The sequence below is a fragment of the Salvelinus sp. IW2-2015 genome, linkage group LG11 (assembly GCF_002910315.2).
Source record: "Salvelinus sp. IW2-2015 linkage group LG11, ASM291031v2, whole genome shotgun sequence".
Lineage (NCBI taxonomy): Eukaryota > Metazoa > Chordata > Actinopteri > Salmoniformes > Salmonidae > Salvelinus > Salvelinus sp. IW2-2015.
This window is the reverse complement of record NC_036851.1, coordinates 25,955,890-25,972,458: the sequence shown is the minus strand read 5'-3', so window position 1 is coordinate 25,972,458 and position 16,569 is coordinate 25,955,890. Positions and strand designations below refer to the sequence as shown.

Here is a 16,569-nt window from a genome sequence, read left to right as displayed (position 1 = left end):
GCGCATCTTGCCTTGTATATTAACTCAGATTTTTTGTTGTAGGGTACACCCTAAACTTATATAACGCAAGTAGTAATACATAATAAATCCATCTCAGAGTGACGTCCTTGTATTAAGGAGAACCATTTTAGCTCTACCGATCGGAGTTAAGACGACAGTACGGGAGTTGAAATAATATGACGTCTAGACGAATTGGGACGTGTCCCTTTATAACCATCAGACCTGCTATCTTAGATTGGACCTATAATAAATGACCTACATGACTTTAAGCTTTCTTCTTTTAACAGAGCTTTGTCTTTTTATATGATGTCTCCACTTATTAAGGACTAGTAAAGGCCCAGTGTTATTCAGAGGTTATTTAAGAGCCTCCATGAACTGGAGTACCAGCAGGCTACTTAGTATATCGTCCCTTACCGTGTTTACTAGGACATTCCTATCTAGGTCTGTTCCACTTAAATACAAAGGCTCGTAAATGGTACCCGTGAAGTTGTTAACCAAAAGAACGTGGGCCATTACAAAATAAATGTCCCAGAAACCTCAATACCAGGAACTTAGAAAGGAGGCTTGTTGTTTTAAGACGCTCTATAATAAGGGGTTACCGCAAAACTACTAACAATTTTTATGTGCCATTATAGCGTACCCACTCTACTAAAGCAACTACACAACCAGGCCTTGTAATGCGTCCCTGCCAACAAGTTAATTTGATTGAGAGAATAACCAACGCTTTCTCGCATGTTACGGGAGAAACACGGTACTATGTGTTAAAACACCTTATACTGGTTGCACTTCATAGCTATTCTAGTTATATCAGTTATGCTAAGATAAGGTGATTCCTATTAGAAACTAACCCATGTCGACTTGCACACGTTAATAGAAAACGAAACATACATAAACGCTCTGCCAACCACATCTGAGCTGGGACAAACCTAAGTAGTTACCATGAAAATTCTATATAAGGCTCTTGTATAATAAGGACTGTAAAGGTCCCAGTGTTCAGACGTGTCAATATACACGTCCCTTACTATATACAGGACTAGTTAAAAGAGCCCAGTGTTAGTAGATGTCTATTTTAGACGTCCACTAATACAGGACTAAGTAAAGGCCCAGCCTGGTCACCAGAGTCTATTATAGGTCCTATAACAGGTACTAGATAAGTACTCAGTGGTTACAGACGTCTTAGAAGGTCCCTATTATACAGGACTAGTAAAGGCCCCAGTGTTCCTATTAGGTCCACTATCGCTATAAGGCAGTAACAGCGTCGTTTCCACTAATAACAGACTAGTAAAGCACCAGTGTATAACCAGACGTCTAATTAGTCCACATTAATACAGGGATAATAAAGGTCCCGAGATGTTACAGTACGTCTATTTATAGGTCGCATAAACCAGGTCAAGTAAGCTAGTAAAGGCCCAGTTGTACCAGACGTTATACAGGTTCCACTAATACAGACTATAAGGCCCAGTGTTATAAGACGTCTATTTAGGTCCACTAAATACAAGGACTAGTAAAGGCCCGTGTTTACAGACAGTCTATATTAGGTCCTAATACAGGACTAGTAAAGGCCAGTGTTTACAGACGTCTATATAAGGTCACTAATACAGGGACTAGTAAAGGCCCAGTGTTAAGACGTCTATTTTAGGTCCACTAATACACTGCCAGGACTAGATTAAAAAGGCACCGAATGTTACAGACGTCTGTATATGGTCCACTAATTACAGGACTAGTAAAGGCCAGTGTTAACAGACGTCTATTTATGGTCCACTAATACAGGATAAGTAAAGGCCCAGTGTTACCAACGTCTATATAGGTCCCTAATACAGGACTAGTAAAGGCCCATGTTACAAACGTCTTATAATAGATCCAACATACAATACGGACTAGTAAAAGGCCAGTGTTACAGACGTCTATATAGGTCCACTAATACACTAGGCTAGTTTAAAAGAGCCACAGGTACAGAAAGCGTCTATATATGGTCCACTAATACAAGTGCCATAGTATAAGGTCGACCCAAAGTTTACAAGACGTTCTATATAGGTCCCTCTAAATACAGGAATAGTAAAGGCCCAGTGTTACAGACGTCTTATAGGTCAGTTAATAACAGGACTAGTAAAGGCCCAGTGTTACAGACCAGTCTATTAGGTTCTAATACAGGACTAGTAAAGGTCCAGTGTTACAGACGTCTAATATAGGTCACCTAATACAGGACTAGTAAAGGTCAGTGTTTACAGACGTCTATTTTAGGTCACGTAATACAGGACTAATAAAGGCCAGTGTTACAGACGTCATATATCAGGCTACCTGTGATTATACATGGACTAGTAAGGTCCCAGTGTTACAGACGTCTATAAGGTCCACTAATACAGGACTAGTAAAGGCCCAGTGTTACACGACGTCTATTTTAGTCACACTAAACAGGACTAGTAAAGGCCCAGTGTTACAGACGTCTATATAAGGTCCACAATACAGGACTAAGTAAAGGCCCAGTGTTACAGACGTCTAGTAGGTCCACTAATACAGGACAGTAAAGGCCCGGTGTTTACAGATGTCTATATAGGTCCACTAATACAGGACTAAGTAAAGGCCCAGTGTTACAGTACGTCTAATATAGGTCCGTTAATACAGACTAGTAAAGGCCAGGTGTTAAGACCGCCGTATTATAGGTCCACTAATACAGGACTAGTAAAGGCCCAGTGTTACAGACGTCTATATAATGTTCCGTCTATAATACAGGCACTAGATAAAGGTCCAGTGTTACAGACGTCTTATTTAGGTCCGCACTAATACAGGACTAGTTAAAGGCCAGTGTTACAGACGTCTATATATCGTCCACTAATACAAGGACTAGTAAAGGCCCAAGTGTTACAGACGTCTATATAGGTCGTTAATACAGGACTAGTAAAGGCCAGTCTTTATGTGTTACAGACGTCTATATCAGGTCCACTAATACAGGACTAGTAAAGGCCCAGTGTTACAGACGGTCTATATAGGTCCACTAATACAGGACTTAGTAAAGGCCCAGTGTTACAGACAACTATACAGATCCACTAATACAGGACAAAAAAAAGGCCCAGTGTTACAAGACTGTCTATATAGGTCCACTAATACAGGACTAATAGTAAAGGCCGCCAGTGTTACAGACGTTCTATATAGCGTCCTTAATACAGGACTAGTAAAGGCCCAGTGTGTTACAGACGCCATATAGGTGTCCACTAATACAGGACTAGTAAAGGCCCAGTGTTACAGACGTCTATAGATGTCCACTAATACAGACTAGTAAAGTCCAGTGTTTACAGACGTCTATATAGGTCCACTAATTACAAGAGACTAGTAAAGTCCACAGTGTTACAGGACGTCTATATAGGTCCACAGGTAATACAGGACTAGTAAAGTCCAGTGTTACAGACGTCTATTACAGGCGGTCCATAATACGGACAGACTAGTAAAAGGCCAGTGTTATTAAGTCATTTAAGGTCACTAATAATACAGGACTAAGTAAAGGTCCAGTGTTACTACAGACGTCTATACAGAGTCCACTAATTACAGGGACTAGATAAAGGCCAGTGTCTACAGACGTCTACATATAGGTTCACATAATACAGGACTAGGTAAAGCCCCAGTAGCTTCAGATTGGTCTATATAGAGTTCCACTATATACACAGGACTAGTAGAAAGCCCAGTTACAGAGTTCGTATATATACGGTCCGAGTAATCTACAGGATAGTATAAGGCCTCCCAGTGCTTACAGGTACGCCTATATCAGGTCATCCACTAATACAGGACTAGTAAAGGCCAGTGTTACACGACGTCTATATAGTGCCACTATACAGGACTAGTAAAGGTCCAGTTTACAGACGTCTAATATAGGTCACTAATACAGGACTTAGTAAACGGTCCAGTGTTACGACGTCTATATAGGGTCCGTTATACAGGACTAGTAAAGGGTCCAGTGTGACAGAACGTCTATACAGGTCCACTAATACAGGACTAGTAAAGCCCAGTGTTATGACGTAATCTATTTAGGTCCACTAATACAGGACTAGTAAACATGTTCCAACGTCATGCTAATACAGACTAAACCATGTAGACTCTATACACGGTCCACTAATACAGGACTAGTAAAGGCCCAGTGTTACAGACATCTATATAGGTCCAATAATACAGGACTAGTAAAGGCCCAGTGTTACAGACGTCTATATAGGTCCAATAATACAGGACCAGTACAGAACATTTTTAACTAAATGTATTTGAGTATTTACCAGCATTTGTATCTTGAGTCTGATAATTAAATGTACAAATAAAGTTCATCTGATAATACTTGATATATGTTTTCCAGTTTCTTGAAATACTTTGCAAATGCAACTTATTTCTATGTGAAAACTGAAATAGTCTATTCATTCCTTTTCCATTTTAGTAGACACTCTTATCTAGAGAAACTTAGCAGTGAGTGCATACATTTTCATAGTTTTTGTACTTGTCCACCGTGGGAATCGAACCCACAACACTAGCATTGCAAGCACCATGCTCTAGCCACATTGCAAGCACCATGCTCTAGCCACATTGCAAGCACCATGCTCTAGCCACATCATCACAAACCATTTGATGTACTCCATTACTGTACTGTTTTTCTTCATGGTGATGGAAAGTCTACAGGTACAAACCTAGATGACCAGCCTATGTACAATAAACTAATGTACATTTACGTGGTTTATAAGGATATTAAATTAATACTGCACAAAAAGTGGTTGTTTTCCATGTTATTTGATCAAGAAAAATATTTAATTTGATGTGGATGTTTTGTGTCTTTGCCCATAACTTTGCAACTTTTGATGTAAATGTTTGAGGACAGGTATTTCTGTATTCCATTAGAATGACAATCACAGAGAAAGGGACTGGGAAACAACTCTTACAATTGCAACTATTTAACAAAGTCTCCACAGTAAAATACTATTCAACAGTGGCCTACTAGCTAGGCTACATCATGTAATTTATGTACAAAATGTATGTCAAGGATGATGTGCACGTTCTTATAAAACTTCAGTCGTAACAGACACCATCAGGGTCCAGACCAAGAACAAACAAGTCAAACAATTCTGCTTAACTGCTCAACATTAGACATCTAACTAGCAGCAGATGCTTTTAGATCCAGAGGGCCTGGGGCTTCAGCCATTTTGTAGTGATTCCAACTCACGCCTGCATGGGGTTTCATTTGGCTGGCTTTAAAGTGAACACGACCCCCGGAGCTCAGGGAATAACAGACAGGCGCTCTGGGAGGGTCAAACTAATGAAGAGGAAAGTACAATAATCTGCAACAAAAGCACCATCTCACCTGACTAACCCCTCACTTATCTGTACAGAGAATTTCAGACAAACTACAAAGTAGAAATTAGCCTGGTCTTGTATTATAGCAATGACTAGACAAACACCGGACATTGAGACACTCGCCATAGAAAATGTTATTTTCTTCCTTACATCCACCAACTTCTCCTTTCACAAAGCAGCCAAATAAAACATGTACACCAACATCAGCCAATCGCGTCAGTAAATTAGGGGTTTACTCGTGGTTGGGGGAGGGGTTGATGTTTATCTTACAACCATATGCTATGGGACTTCACTTTGATGAATGCTTTGCATTATCAAATTGAGTTTGACCCCAGTAAAATACTAATGTGTGCGCCTAGGAAAAACGTAATGTAAATGATTGTTTCATTACCACATTGACCCACACAGAACCAACCGACTAAATAAAGGTCAAATGAATAACTAATGCCTGACTCCATCATTAATTCTGCTAATTTAGCAGGGGAAATAAGATGATCCACATGTTGAGGAAACACTCAGCCACATCTCATGACAGTCACTGTCACCTTACTGCTACCCCCTAAAGTAAAGTTTACTAGTCCTTTCTCTTCGGTTTACATTCTCCATACTAGTCCCTGCCCACCTGTAGCAGTGCTATCTGTCTCTGTGCGTTCTGCAGCTCCTGCTCGGCGGTGGTGAGGGAGCGATCCAGGCGGCCCTTCTCTGCAGACAGACGCATGCTACCCTCCTCAGTCTTCAGCTTCTGATGCTCCACCTGACAAGAGACAGTCCCAAACGGTCACAATCACCTCAGTACAACTCAAAGGTTAGGGTCCATTTCATATTTAATTCAATCAATTCCGCATTTTAATAGAAAATTAGATTTGGCATTTTAGTCACTTAGCAGACACTCTTATCCAGATCAACTTACAATTAGTGAGTTAATCTCAAGATAGTGAGAAAACCATCTATTACAGTCGTAGGAAGTACATTTTCCCCTCAATAAAGTAGTTACATTTTCCCCTCAATAAAGTAGTTACATTTCCCCTCAATAAAGTAGTTACATTTTCCCTCAATAAAGTCAGTGCTAGTGTAACAGTATAGCTTCCGTCCCTCTCCTCGCCCCTACCTGGGCTCGAACCAGGGACCCTCTGCACACATCAACAACAGCCACCCTAGAAGCATCGTTACCCATCGCGCCACAAAAGCCACGGCCTTTACAGAGCAAGGGGAACAACTACTTCAAGGTCTCAGAGCGAGTGACGTCACCGATTGAAACGCTATTAGCGCGCACCACCGCTAACTAGCTAGCCATTTCACATCGGTTACACTAGTAAGAAAAGACAAGTGCCGTGGGATTTATTTCAGATACTCTTTGAAGAGGTAGGGTTTCAGACGTTTTCGAAAAATGGGTAGGGACTCCGCTGTCCTGACGTTAGGGGGAAGCTCGTTCCACAATTGGGGTGCCAGGACAGAAAATAGCCTTGACTGTGCTGAGTGGGAGTTGACCCCCTGTAGGGGTGGGCGGGCCTAGAGACCAGAGGTGGCAGAACGGAGCGCTCGGTTGGGGTGTAGGGTTTGAGCATAGCCTAAAGGTAGGAAGGGGCAGCTTGCCTTGCTGTTCCTTAGGCAAGCACTAGGGTTTTGAAGTGGATGTGAGCTTCGACTGGAAGCCAGTGGAGTGTGCGGAGGAGTGGGGTGACATGGGACAACTTGGGAAGGTTGAACACCAGGCGGGCTGCAGCATTCGGGATAAGTTGTAGTGGTTTGATGGCACAAGCGGGGAACACAGCCAACAGCGAGTTGCAGTAGTCTTCACGGGAGATGACAAGTGTCTGGATTAGGACCTGCACCACTTCCAGATATTGTAAAGCATGAAACTACAGGAGCGAGTCAATGCTTTGATGATGTTTACAGAGAACGACAGGGGGGTGGTTGCAAGTCAATATTAGGAAGGTGTTCTTAATATTTCCAGACTCTGTGTATATTCCTGATGGCTGTTGTGTTTGGTGTTTATCTCACGGTGTTGTCTTCGTCTCACCTTGTCCAGTGTATTTCTCAATGCATTTTTGTCCTTCTCCAGACGGACAGCCTGTCTCTCCGCATCTTTCTTCTCGGTCTCCAGCACGGCCACGGCCCTCTGCAGCCCCCGCAGCCTCTCCTCTGCAGTCGCTCTCTCTGCCTGGGCAGACTGGGCACTGTGCTGGGCCTCTGTCAGACTTGTGGACCGTTGACGCAGGGCCTACAGGACAGACAGGGTGAAGGAACAGCTATACAGATGAGATACAGGCCTATGTCTCTTTCTCTCTCGCTCTTTTTCTCAATTTCAATTCTTCACATGCCCCCGCTATGTCTTTACCCCTATCCTTTAGCTAATGATTATGTATGGGTAAAAGTCTCTCTCACACACCTCCTGTGTGTGGGCCAGCTCTGCCTCCAGCTCTCCTCGTCTCAGCTCTCTCTGGGTCAGCTCAGTCTGAAGGCTCTGCACTCGCTCAGTGAGGGCCACCATGCCTCTCTTCCCCTCCGCCAGGGAGGCCCGCGCTCCATCCACTCGTTCCTGAACACAGCAACACTCCATTCACTGCTCATTACAATTTGCTGTAATCCTATTTAAATTACAGGGATGAACCTTGACAACAAACACTTGAAATTCAGCCCTACTGTCCCATCAATGGTTCCTCTCAGCCCACCTGTAGATGCCTGCGGTCCTGCTCGGCCAGCCCCAGGGTCTTCTGCAGTGCGACCAGGCGCCCCTGGGTGGCGCTGTGGGCAGCCGTGGCCTCCTGGAGGCTCTGTGAAAGGTTCTGGGTCTTCTCTCTGAGACAGGCCTCTCCTTCATGGACTTTAGACAGAGCTTGGCTCAGCCTGTCCACCTCTCTCTGGAGCGACGTCACACGGCTCTCCCCCTCCGCCACCTGGGACAGATGCACAACACAGTGTGTATTCGTGCTTTGAGTTTGTATACGGTTTAAGTGTATTCCCATTTGATTCTGGTTAAATCTCAGCATAACCTGCCTCTATCAGGGGTGTATCTGTTCATAGACATGTGGGTAAGAGTGTTCATCCAGTGTGTTACCTGTTTGAGTAGTAGGTCATGGCGCTCCTGGGTGGCCTGGCTCTCGGCCTCCCTATCCCCGAGGCTCAGTTTGAGTCTATGCAGCTCCCCCTCCAGGCTGCGTCTCCCCAGCTCCACCCTGGTCCCCCGGGCCTCGGCAGCCTCCAGGGCCTCCTGCAGTCGCCTCCGCTCAGCCTCCAGACGCATCTCTCCCGCACGCTGCTTACTCAACTGGTCCTACAGGGAGGAGGGGGAGAAAGAGTGACAAAAAGAGAAGGAGAGAGAGAGACAATGTGAGAGAGAAAGATCTGAAACTGGCAGTCACATGTCAAAGCCAGCCAGTCCATACAGATACAGTATGTGACAGTCTGACAGCAGAAAGGCTGCTTGTCTAATGAGAGGGCTAGAGACTAGAGCAGCCATACTCAACGACTACATTGATTTTGTTGAGTCACTCAGGTACACATAAGACATGGCAAAGTCTGTAGAATTGCAGGAAATTTGCTTTAAAACTGCAAAAATGTTTCTCCACCAACAAGAGAGGTGTGAACAGTTTGGGGGTTGCATGGGTCACGATGTGGGAGTTTGTTACTAAGCCAAGTAATGACAATATCCATCCGGACCGATGCCATTTATGGAATTTGTGTGACTGGACTTTCTCAAACAGTAGTTGAGTACCCCTGCTGTAGAGAGCTATAGAACTAGACATGAGGGGCAAACACAGACACTCCACAAACACTCACAGAGAGGCCAGACAGACATTAACACACTTTTGATCCACAGATGGCCACATCCCTCCCTCCTTCTCTCAACTCCCTCTAATGCTCAAATCCCACCTCTTTTTCTAACCAAATTTAACCCCTCTCTTTCCAGCAACAGAAAGCATTCACCTGACCATTTGATTTTGACCCCCTAACTATAATCATAAATTCTCTCTCTCATAAGCAGAGAGCACTTTTCTTGTGTTTCCTAGGGTTGTGTGAGGGCTGGACATATGGAGTTGCTTTGGCCAGAGATATGACATGAAGTTGTGTTTAATTACTCAGTGTTCTGTGGCATCTGTTGTTATGACAGTCACCGTCAGTTTTCTGCTCCCACCTAATGCTCCCTGCAGGGTCACCATATGACAGTGTTGGCAGGTCAGTGTGCAGCACTGTGTTAGCAGACACAAGAATCCTAGTCAGAGAAGTTCTTCTACATACAGTAAGCATGTGTTTGTGTGAGAGTATGTTTACTCTATGTGTGTTTCAGTCTCTGCAATGTGTGTACCTGTGTGTGTTTCCTCTCCGTCTCTGCAGTCTGCAGGGCTCTCTCCAGAACCTTGACTCTGTCAGTGAGGGCCCTCCTCTCCCTCTCTCCCCTCCTCACCGTCTCCTCCTGCTGCTGAAGCATAGCCTGGGTGGAGCTCAGACGCCCGTCAACACCACGCTTACCTGGACGGAAACACAGACAGTCACAACACTGGAGCATTCACAGACAAGGTCTATATGCCAATGTGTGCATAATGTGAGCCCTTCCTGGGTCATTGGATGGCTGTGAATGACTTCACTGTGTAAATTACTCTCTTGGCCCTCTTATGGTTCGTGTGTGTGCCCGTGTGCATGTGTGTGTGGCTCACCCTCCTGGCACTCCTGTAGTGTGTTGTGTAGCTGAGAAAGGTGGTTCTGGGCGGAGTCTCTCTCCCCCGTCATCTCCTCCAGCTCACTCTGTAGCGCCCCCAACTGGCAGCGAGCCTCGTCCTAAAAAACAACATGAAACACAGTTCAACAACCCCGTCATGCACTGACAGACCATTTCTATCATAGAAATTCACATTTCAGTGCTACAGAGATTTATTGTACAATTGTTTAGCACAATACTGAGAGAAATCACTTAGTTCGAAAAAAAAGTCTTCAGTCTGTTAATAAATGTGTCTGACGGAATGGTAAATAAAATGTAGAATCTATATGGTTATATGATACTGGACTGACATGCATCATGTCTACAGTACCCTGTCTCTCCGAGAGTCTCGGAGCTCCTGGAGGAAGTCTCGAAGGCCACAGCGCAGCGTCTCAGGGTCCAGCTCAGGCAGAGGCATGGGGAGGGGCGTGTCACCCCGTTCTGGGGAGATCGGCCTGGAGCAGCCCAACGTGTTGTCAGGGGTCGAACCTCCAAAATCTGGAAGAAAAAATTACAATCAGTGTAATTCCTCAAGTATAACTCCAATCCCATCAAGTATTCTACAGGATTTTGTTTGTCTCTGTAAATACAATACATTACAGCCTGCTTTCACATTGATGTTTGGCAAGGGTTCACCCTCACCTTTGGGGGGCGACAGTGAGCAGCGTAGAGGCGAGAGGCTACGGTGACGTGTGATGCTGCTGTGGGATGCTGCTGGGGAGCTCCCCCTGGGGCTCCTGCCCCAGCTGGCACTGCTCCGGCCCCCCACTCCGATGCCCAGTGTACGGGTCAGCGCTGAATGCAGGCTGCCCAGGCGGAACTCCAGCCCCCTGCGTCCGGCCTCGGACCGGGCCAGCTCTGCCTCGGTGGCTGCCAGGCGGCCCTGGGCCTCGCTGAGCTGCAGGCTAGACAGGGTGAGGGAGTCCTGGGCTGTCTGGGCCCGCAGGGACAGGTTCCTGGCCTCATCCTGGAGCTTCTTCTCACAGCCCCGGGCCTCCTGCAGCTGGGCCGTCAGCTCCCTCTCACAACCCCGACAGCCTGACTCTGACTCTGTCAGACGCCTCTGGAGGATGGACAGCTGGAGGGAGGAGAAAGAGAGGGGGGGGAGCAAAGAGGGAAGGATAGAGATTGAAAGAGAGGTACAGCAGAAAGGGATGTGTAGAGGGAGGTTGATTAAGTTTTATGTTTAACCAAGCCTAAACTCTCACTCTACACCCTCTTCAATGTCTTCCACCATCCTCACCTCTTTTTTGATTGTGGTCCTGGCTGTGTCAGCCTCGACCAGCTTCTGTTTGAGAGAGAACATCGCCCTCCCTCTCTCCTCCTCTCTCTGCTCCTCCAGGGAGAGACGCGTCTGCAGCTCAGCCACCTCCTTCCCTTTCAGTTCCTTCTCTCCATCAAGCACCTTCACCTGATGGAGTGATCGGATGGAAGACAAGTTATAGACTATGTCTAAGCCAAAGTCTGGAGTTTTTCCTGGTAAAATCACGTGGATAGCAAAAACTCAATGCCTAGTCAAGTTATTTAGAGTGTTCCACTGCACTTAAAGTAAACCGATAAATGTAAAATTATAAAACAGATTATTTCAGAGATGTGACCGTGTGTGTGATGGACCTGTCTGCGTAGCTCCTGCAGCTCTCTCCGGGCCTCCAGTCGTGACCCCTCGACCTCTCTCAAACAGCTGCGGAGTTCTGCCACCTCTCTCTGGGCAGACGACAGGCTCTCCTCCAGAACAGCCAGCCGCTGCTCCTTCTCCTCACACTGACGCTTTACACTGACACACACACAATATTAGTACTGCAACTACTGCAGTGAGAGTTCAGTCAAACTAAAATGTCAAACATTACACACTTTTGTATAGATGCTTTTTTAGGATTTACGACCCAACAGTGACACTAGAACTGAACATGTGGGAGGTGTGCAGCCAAGCTCTACCTGATTCTTTCAGTATCTGCACTTCTCAGTGTCTCTCTCAGCTGGGCATTTGATAGGCTGAGAGTGTCTCTCTCCTTGGTGACATCACCGAGGGTGCGCCGTAGCTCCACCCCGTCCCTTCTGTACCCCTCTCCAGTGTCCCGGGTTTGGTTGAGGCGCCTTTCCATCTCCAGCATGTCCCGCCTCACCTGGTCTCGGCTCTCCTCACTGGCTGAGAGAGAAGCTCTGCACTCCTCCAACTGGAGGAGGAAGTTAGGGAGAGTGGTGAAGAAATGTTGAACCAGAAATGGTCACCGGCTCCATCCCTGACTCTAACCGTCCCTTACCTCTTTGAGTGCAATGTCAGTGTGTGTCTGTAGGTCAGTGCAGTTCTCCTGCAGCCTGTGTAGCTCCCGATCATGAACACTGTCAGCGTCCTCCAGCTGAGAGCGAAGCTCCAGTAACTCAATGGTCAGAGCTCCCACTGAGGCCTATAGACAAAAGTCAGGGAGACATTAGAGTTTGGACACATACATGTTTATCCTTTTAATGTATTTTAGAACAATTCATGATAGTACAGAACGGGCACAGAGTTCTAAAGCGGTCTAGAATTACCCTCTCCTGGTCTTTGTAATGAGCTGCCTCCCTGGCTAGTCTGTCCAGCTCCAGGGCTGCAGTACCCAGCTCTGCTAGCAGGATGGACACTCTCTCAGACAGCACAGCCTTCTCTGCTTCTTTCTGGGACAGCATCTAAGAGAGGGCAATAGAAAGAGCCTCTAGAACTGGGCATATGGATCACAATGAAGGTAGCTATCTCTTATCACTATTTGCTCTGCACTTCATTACAAAGTCTGATCTCTATTACATGGTGTCTGTCTGGTCTCTCAGATGTGACTGACCTGTTGTTTCTCTGTCTCTGCCTGTAGCAGACTCTGGTCTCTGTGGTGCTGCAGACTCCTCATTTCATCTCTCAGGTCTTCCCGGTCTCTCTCGGCTCTGAGGAGCTGCTCTTCGGCCTCCTGTCTGACTCGTCGTAGTGCCCCCTCCTGTTCAGACTCCAGACTGTGACGCAGGGCCTCCTGGAGAACAAACACACTCCGCTGTTGATGTTCATTGTAAGGCCCTAATCAGCCCAAATAAAGAACACGAACAACTGAGTAGAATCAAGACACACATTGAGACACCTTCGGCAAAAGAAAGGAAAATAACTATAATCCTAATAGTACTGGATACAAGTAAAACCACCCTTACAATACTCCTACTACTAGAGCAGAAACCTCTCCAAACAGACCTAGACAGTTTAGTAGAACTACTGTAGGCCGTCACTGTAAATAAGAATTCTACAGTCTGAGAACCCCCATTCCCCGCACCTTCTCAGCGGTCAGTCTCTCTGCCTCCTCCTGGTGGTCAGTGATGGCGGTGCATAGGGCCTGCTGGGACTCCTGCTGGGTGCTGCTCAGGGCCCGGCTCAGAGCCTCTCTCTCCCGCTCACTCTGTGCCAGTGCATTCTCCCCGTCAGCACGCACACGCCTCAGCTCCGCTACACAAGACAATAGGGGACATGATGAGCAGTTTCACACCGGTGTTCAGACAGTCATGTAATGGCTATAGCATCATTTCTCCATCAATCTCCTCAACTCATTTTTACTAACACTTGATCTGGTTTCCCCTCTTTCTTTTGATGTTCTATGGCTTCATCAATGCTCCTCAATATTTAATTCTAACATATCAATACTCCCGTCTTCCTTGTTGATGCTCTCTCTGCCACACTGCCACTACCATCTTGTTTTCACTCATTTGGTTCCTCCTCCTGTCCTCTCTCTCTCTCCATTTCTCACCAGTGGTTGTCTCACAGCGCAGCCGCAGGCTCTGGATCTCTGTCTCCAGCTGCTCTCTGCCAGACTCCAGCTGCACCAGCTGTTGCTGCACCTCAAACAGGCTGGTCTCCAGGGCCTCCCGCTCCGACCTGCAGGGGCACAACACACACATTAGGGACCAATTCTTCAACACACACACACGTGCACACACACAGATCTCACCTGAATGCGGCCAGCTCCTCAGTCAGGTTGGTGTTCTCTCTCTCTGACGCAGTCAGCTGGACCACCAGCCTCGCCCTCTCTCTAGCCAGCTCCACCCTGCCCCGCCCTACTTCCTCCAGGGCCACGCCCTGTCTCTGTTCCTCACCCCGGGCCATGCCCAACTCCGCCCCCAGAGAGCTCACCTCGCCACACAACTGTCAGCAGAGATACACAGGTACATGCAGTAAAACTGTACACATTTACAGACATATTCACTGGAACAATGAGGTTTCAGAACTCAGTAATGATCATGCTTTGTTAATTACTGAAGCTCTTTCTTGCTGAGAAGACACATTATCATATGCCACTTTCCCATTCAGAGTGGAGACTCGTCATTTACCTGAGTGACTTTGTCCTGCAGCTTCACTCTATCTGCCCGGAGACTCTGAAGCTCCGCCTCCATTCCCACCCTGCTCAGCTCGGACTCTTGCAGTGATTGGTGGAGGGCGAGGCGGGCGGTGTCCAGCTCTAGTCTGTCCTGCTCCACTCGGACCAGCTCATCTCTGATGGTCAGCTTCTCCTGCTCCGCCTCACGCTTCTGGGCCTGCAGATGGGCCTTCTCCTCCTCCAGCTGAGAAACAGACAGAGAGAGAGAGAAACATGGACACGTATGAGAGAGTGAACGGGTGAGGAAGGCCTAAATTGAAGAGGTCCAGGAAGGCATACCATGATACCTATCCTATAGAATAGGCCAGAGCGATGCTTTGTTTTGATGGTTACTCTTGCATCAGTCCTATATGACTTCACCCACAAGTGTTAGTCACATGTTGATCAAGGTGTTGGTCCCACTGTGTCTCACCTGGCAGATGATGGAGTTGAGGTCAGACTTGTCCTGGGCCAGGCCCTCGTTCATGCTGCCCATCTTGCCCAGAGAGTCTTGGAGGGCAGCCTCCTCAGAGTGAAGCTTATTGACCAGCAGAGAGAGCTCTGCATTACTGCTCTCAGCCTGTGGTAGAGAGGAGAAAACATACAGGACAGAGAGAGGATGGGTGAAATTTTAAGAGATGAACTTTCAAGGAGTGGAGGTCAAAGGAGGAACAAATAGTAACATCCAAAAAAGAGGATCCATAGAGTTGGAGTGATATCCTCCGTGTCTGTCTGTGTGTCTTACCCGGGTCAGAGCCTCAGTGAGCTGGGCCTTCTCCCCCTCCAGCAGCTGCTTCTCTACCTCCACCTGGTGGTGGGTCTCTCTCACTACAGACAGCTCCCCTCGCTGGACAGACGCCCGGCTCTCACTCTGCTCCCACTGCTTCTGACTGTGGGGACAGGGACAGCGTTAGACAGAGACATGACCACGGGGTTTGTTTTCCATTCACACACCATATCAATGACAATTGGTTTCACTGATCTCTTCTCTCACTCACAGTCGTTCGGTCTCAGCCTTGGCTCGGTCTCTCTCCTGCAGTACGGCCTCCTTCTCCTCTCTCTCGTGATCCCTCTCTCTCTGGGCCGACGTCACGGCCTGCTGAAGCTTTTCACAGTTCATTTGCAGGATCTGGGCCTTGATCAGAGCTGTCTGGGCTGCCTTCTCTACAGCCATCTTCTCACTGAGAGGACAGACACACAGACACAGAGGACAACAGGACATGGTGATTAGAGATTTCTGTAAAACTGTATGAAAGGATAGATGTGCGCTTCCTCAAAATAAAGTGAACTGCTAGTGCTTATAATGTATGTAGCATTAGCTACTCCTCTCTCCATGCATACCAAGGCCTGTTCTTTAACCAGTGCACTGATGGAAGACAGTTCCTGGTCCTAAAGGGTTTTCCATCACCCAAGTTGTTTTATAAGTCTGCCTGCGGACTCTCCTGGTTGTACCTAGCCAGTGTGTCTCTGTCTTGTTTCAGACGGTCTCTCTCTCTCTGCGTGGTGTCTTTTTCTATCTGAACTCCATCCCTCTCTCCCTGCAGGGTCCGACTGCGCTGCTCTGCCTCTCGCTTGGCTGACTCCGCCTCTGCGAGCTGTCTGCGCAGTGTCTGCAATGATGAATGGGCAGAGGACAGACACCCCCGGACCTCCTGTGGACCAGAGAGAGAGGACAGAGTGGGACACTGAACACTGGATACTGAAAGTGATACAGAGGAATTAAGAGACAAGACAACTTTTATAGGAAATGTTTGTATAGGAAAGTTGGACAATGTAACATTGTGATAAAGCAGGCTAGTAGAAGCTTCAATTCCCAATCCCAGGGAATGACTACAGTAAAACCACTTAGATAGCAGAAGATGTGTTAATGTGTCCAGTTGCAGCAGAGGGACAGGGTACCTGCAGCTGGAGATGTCTGCTGTTGACAACAGAGCGCAGGGCAGACAGGCTGGCTTCTGGGACGGGTGCCAACGAGGAGTAGCGTCTGGGAGAGGTGGATCGCTGTGGTGAAAAGGAGCGGTGAGGGGAGGAGCCACGGAGCAGAGCCAATAGAGGAGCTCCGGTGTTCTCCTGGTCTGCCTCTGATGATGAGTCCCCATCAGACAGCACAGTCTAGGGAGGGGTTTAAATGTGGAGGTTGGTCAAAGTTTGCTGTGTGTGTGTATGTGTGTGTGTGCGCGTACGTGTGTATAAGTG

General features: G+C 47.1%; 1 protein-coding gene across 2 annotated transcripts in view; it reads right to left on the bottom strand.

The window, feature by feature from the left end:
- Window positions 1-16,569, bottom strand: part of LOC111970043 (rootletin-like) — a 30,936-nt gene that overhangs the window by 2,151 nt on the left and 12,216 nt on the right. For both annotated transcript variants that reach the window (XM_070445605.1, XM_070445606.1), the window contains 24 exons: window positions 16,273-16,485; window positions 15,826-16,025; window positions 15,372-15,554; window positions 15,119-15,263; window positions 14,807-14,953; window positions 14,348-14,578; window positions 13,969-14,162; window positions 13,768-13,895; window positions 13,300-13,469; window positions 12,829-13,008; window positions 12,545-12,679; window positions 12,277-12,420; window positions 11,951-12,189; window positions 11,630-11,789; window positions 11,259-11,426; window positions 10,658-11,093; window positions 10,347-10,513; window positions 9,975-10,095; window positions 9,626-9,789; window positions 8,378-8,593; window positions 7,992-8,216; window positions 7,709-7,858; window positions 7,340-7,540; window positions 5,942-6,073 (listed from right to left, as the gene is read on the bottom strand). In XM_070445605.1, the coding sequence (XP_070301706.1) occupies window positions 5,942-6,073; window positions 7,340-7,540; window positions 7,709-7,858; window positions 7,992-8,216; window positions 8,378-8,593; window positions 9,626-9,789; window positions 9,975-10,095; window positions 10,347-10,513; window positions 10,658-11,093; window positions 11,259-11,426; window positions 11,630-11,789; window positions 11,951-12,189; window positions 12,277-12,420; window positions 12,545-12,679; window positions 12,829-13,008; window positions 13,300-13,469; window positions 13,768-13,895; window positions 13,969-14,162; window positions 14,348-14,578; window positions 14,807-14,953; window positions 15,119-15,263; window positions 15,372-15,554; window positions 15,826-16,025; window positions 16,273-16,485 (4,449 nt within the window). The remainder of the gene's footprint in view (window positions 1-5,941; window positions 6,074-7,339; window positions 7,541-7,708; window positions 7,859-7,991; window positions 8,217-8,377; window positions 8,594-9,625; window positions 9,790-9,974; window positions 10,096-10,346; window positions 10,514-10,657; window positions 11,094-11,258; window positions 11,427-11,629; window positions 11,790-11,950; window positions 12,190-12,276; window positions 12,421-12,544; window positions 12,680-12,828; window positions 13,009-13,299; window positions 13,470-13,767; window positions 13,896-13,968; window positions 14,163-14,347; window positions 14,579-14,806; window positions 14,954-15,118; window positions 15,264-15,371; window positions 15,555-15,825; window positions 16,026-16,272; window positions 16,486-16,569) is intronic.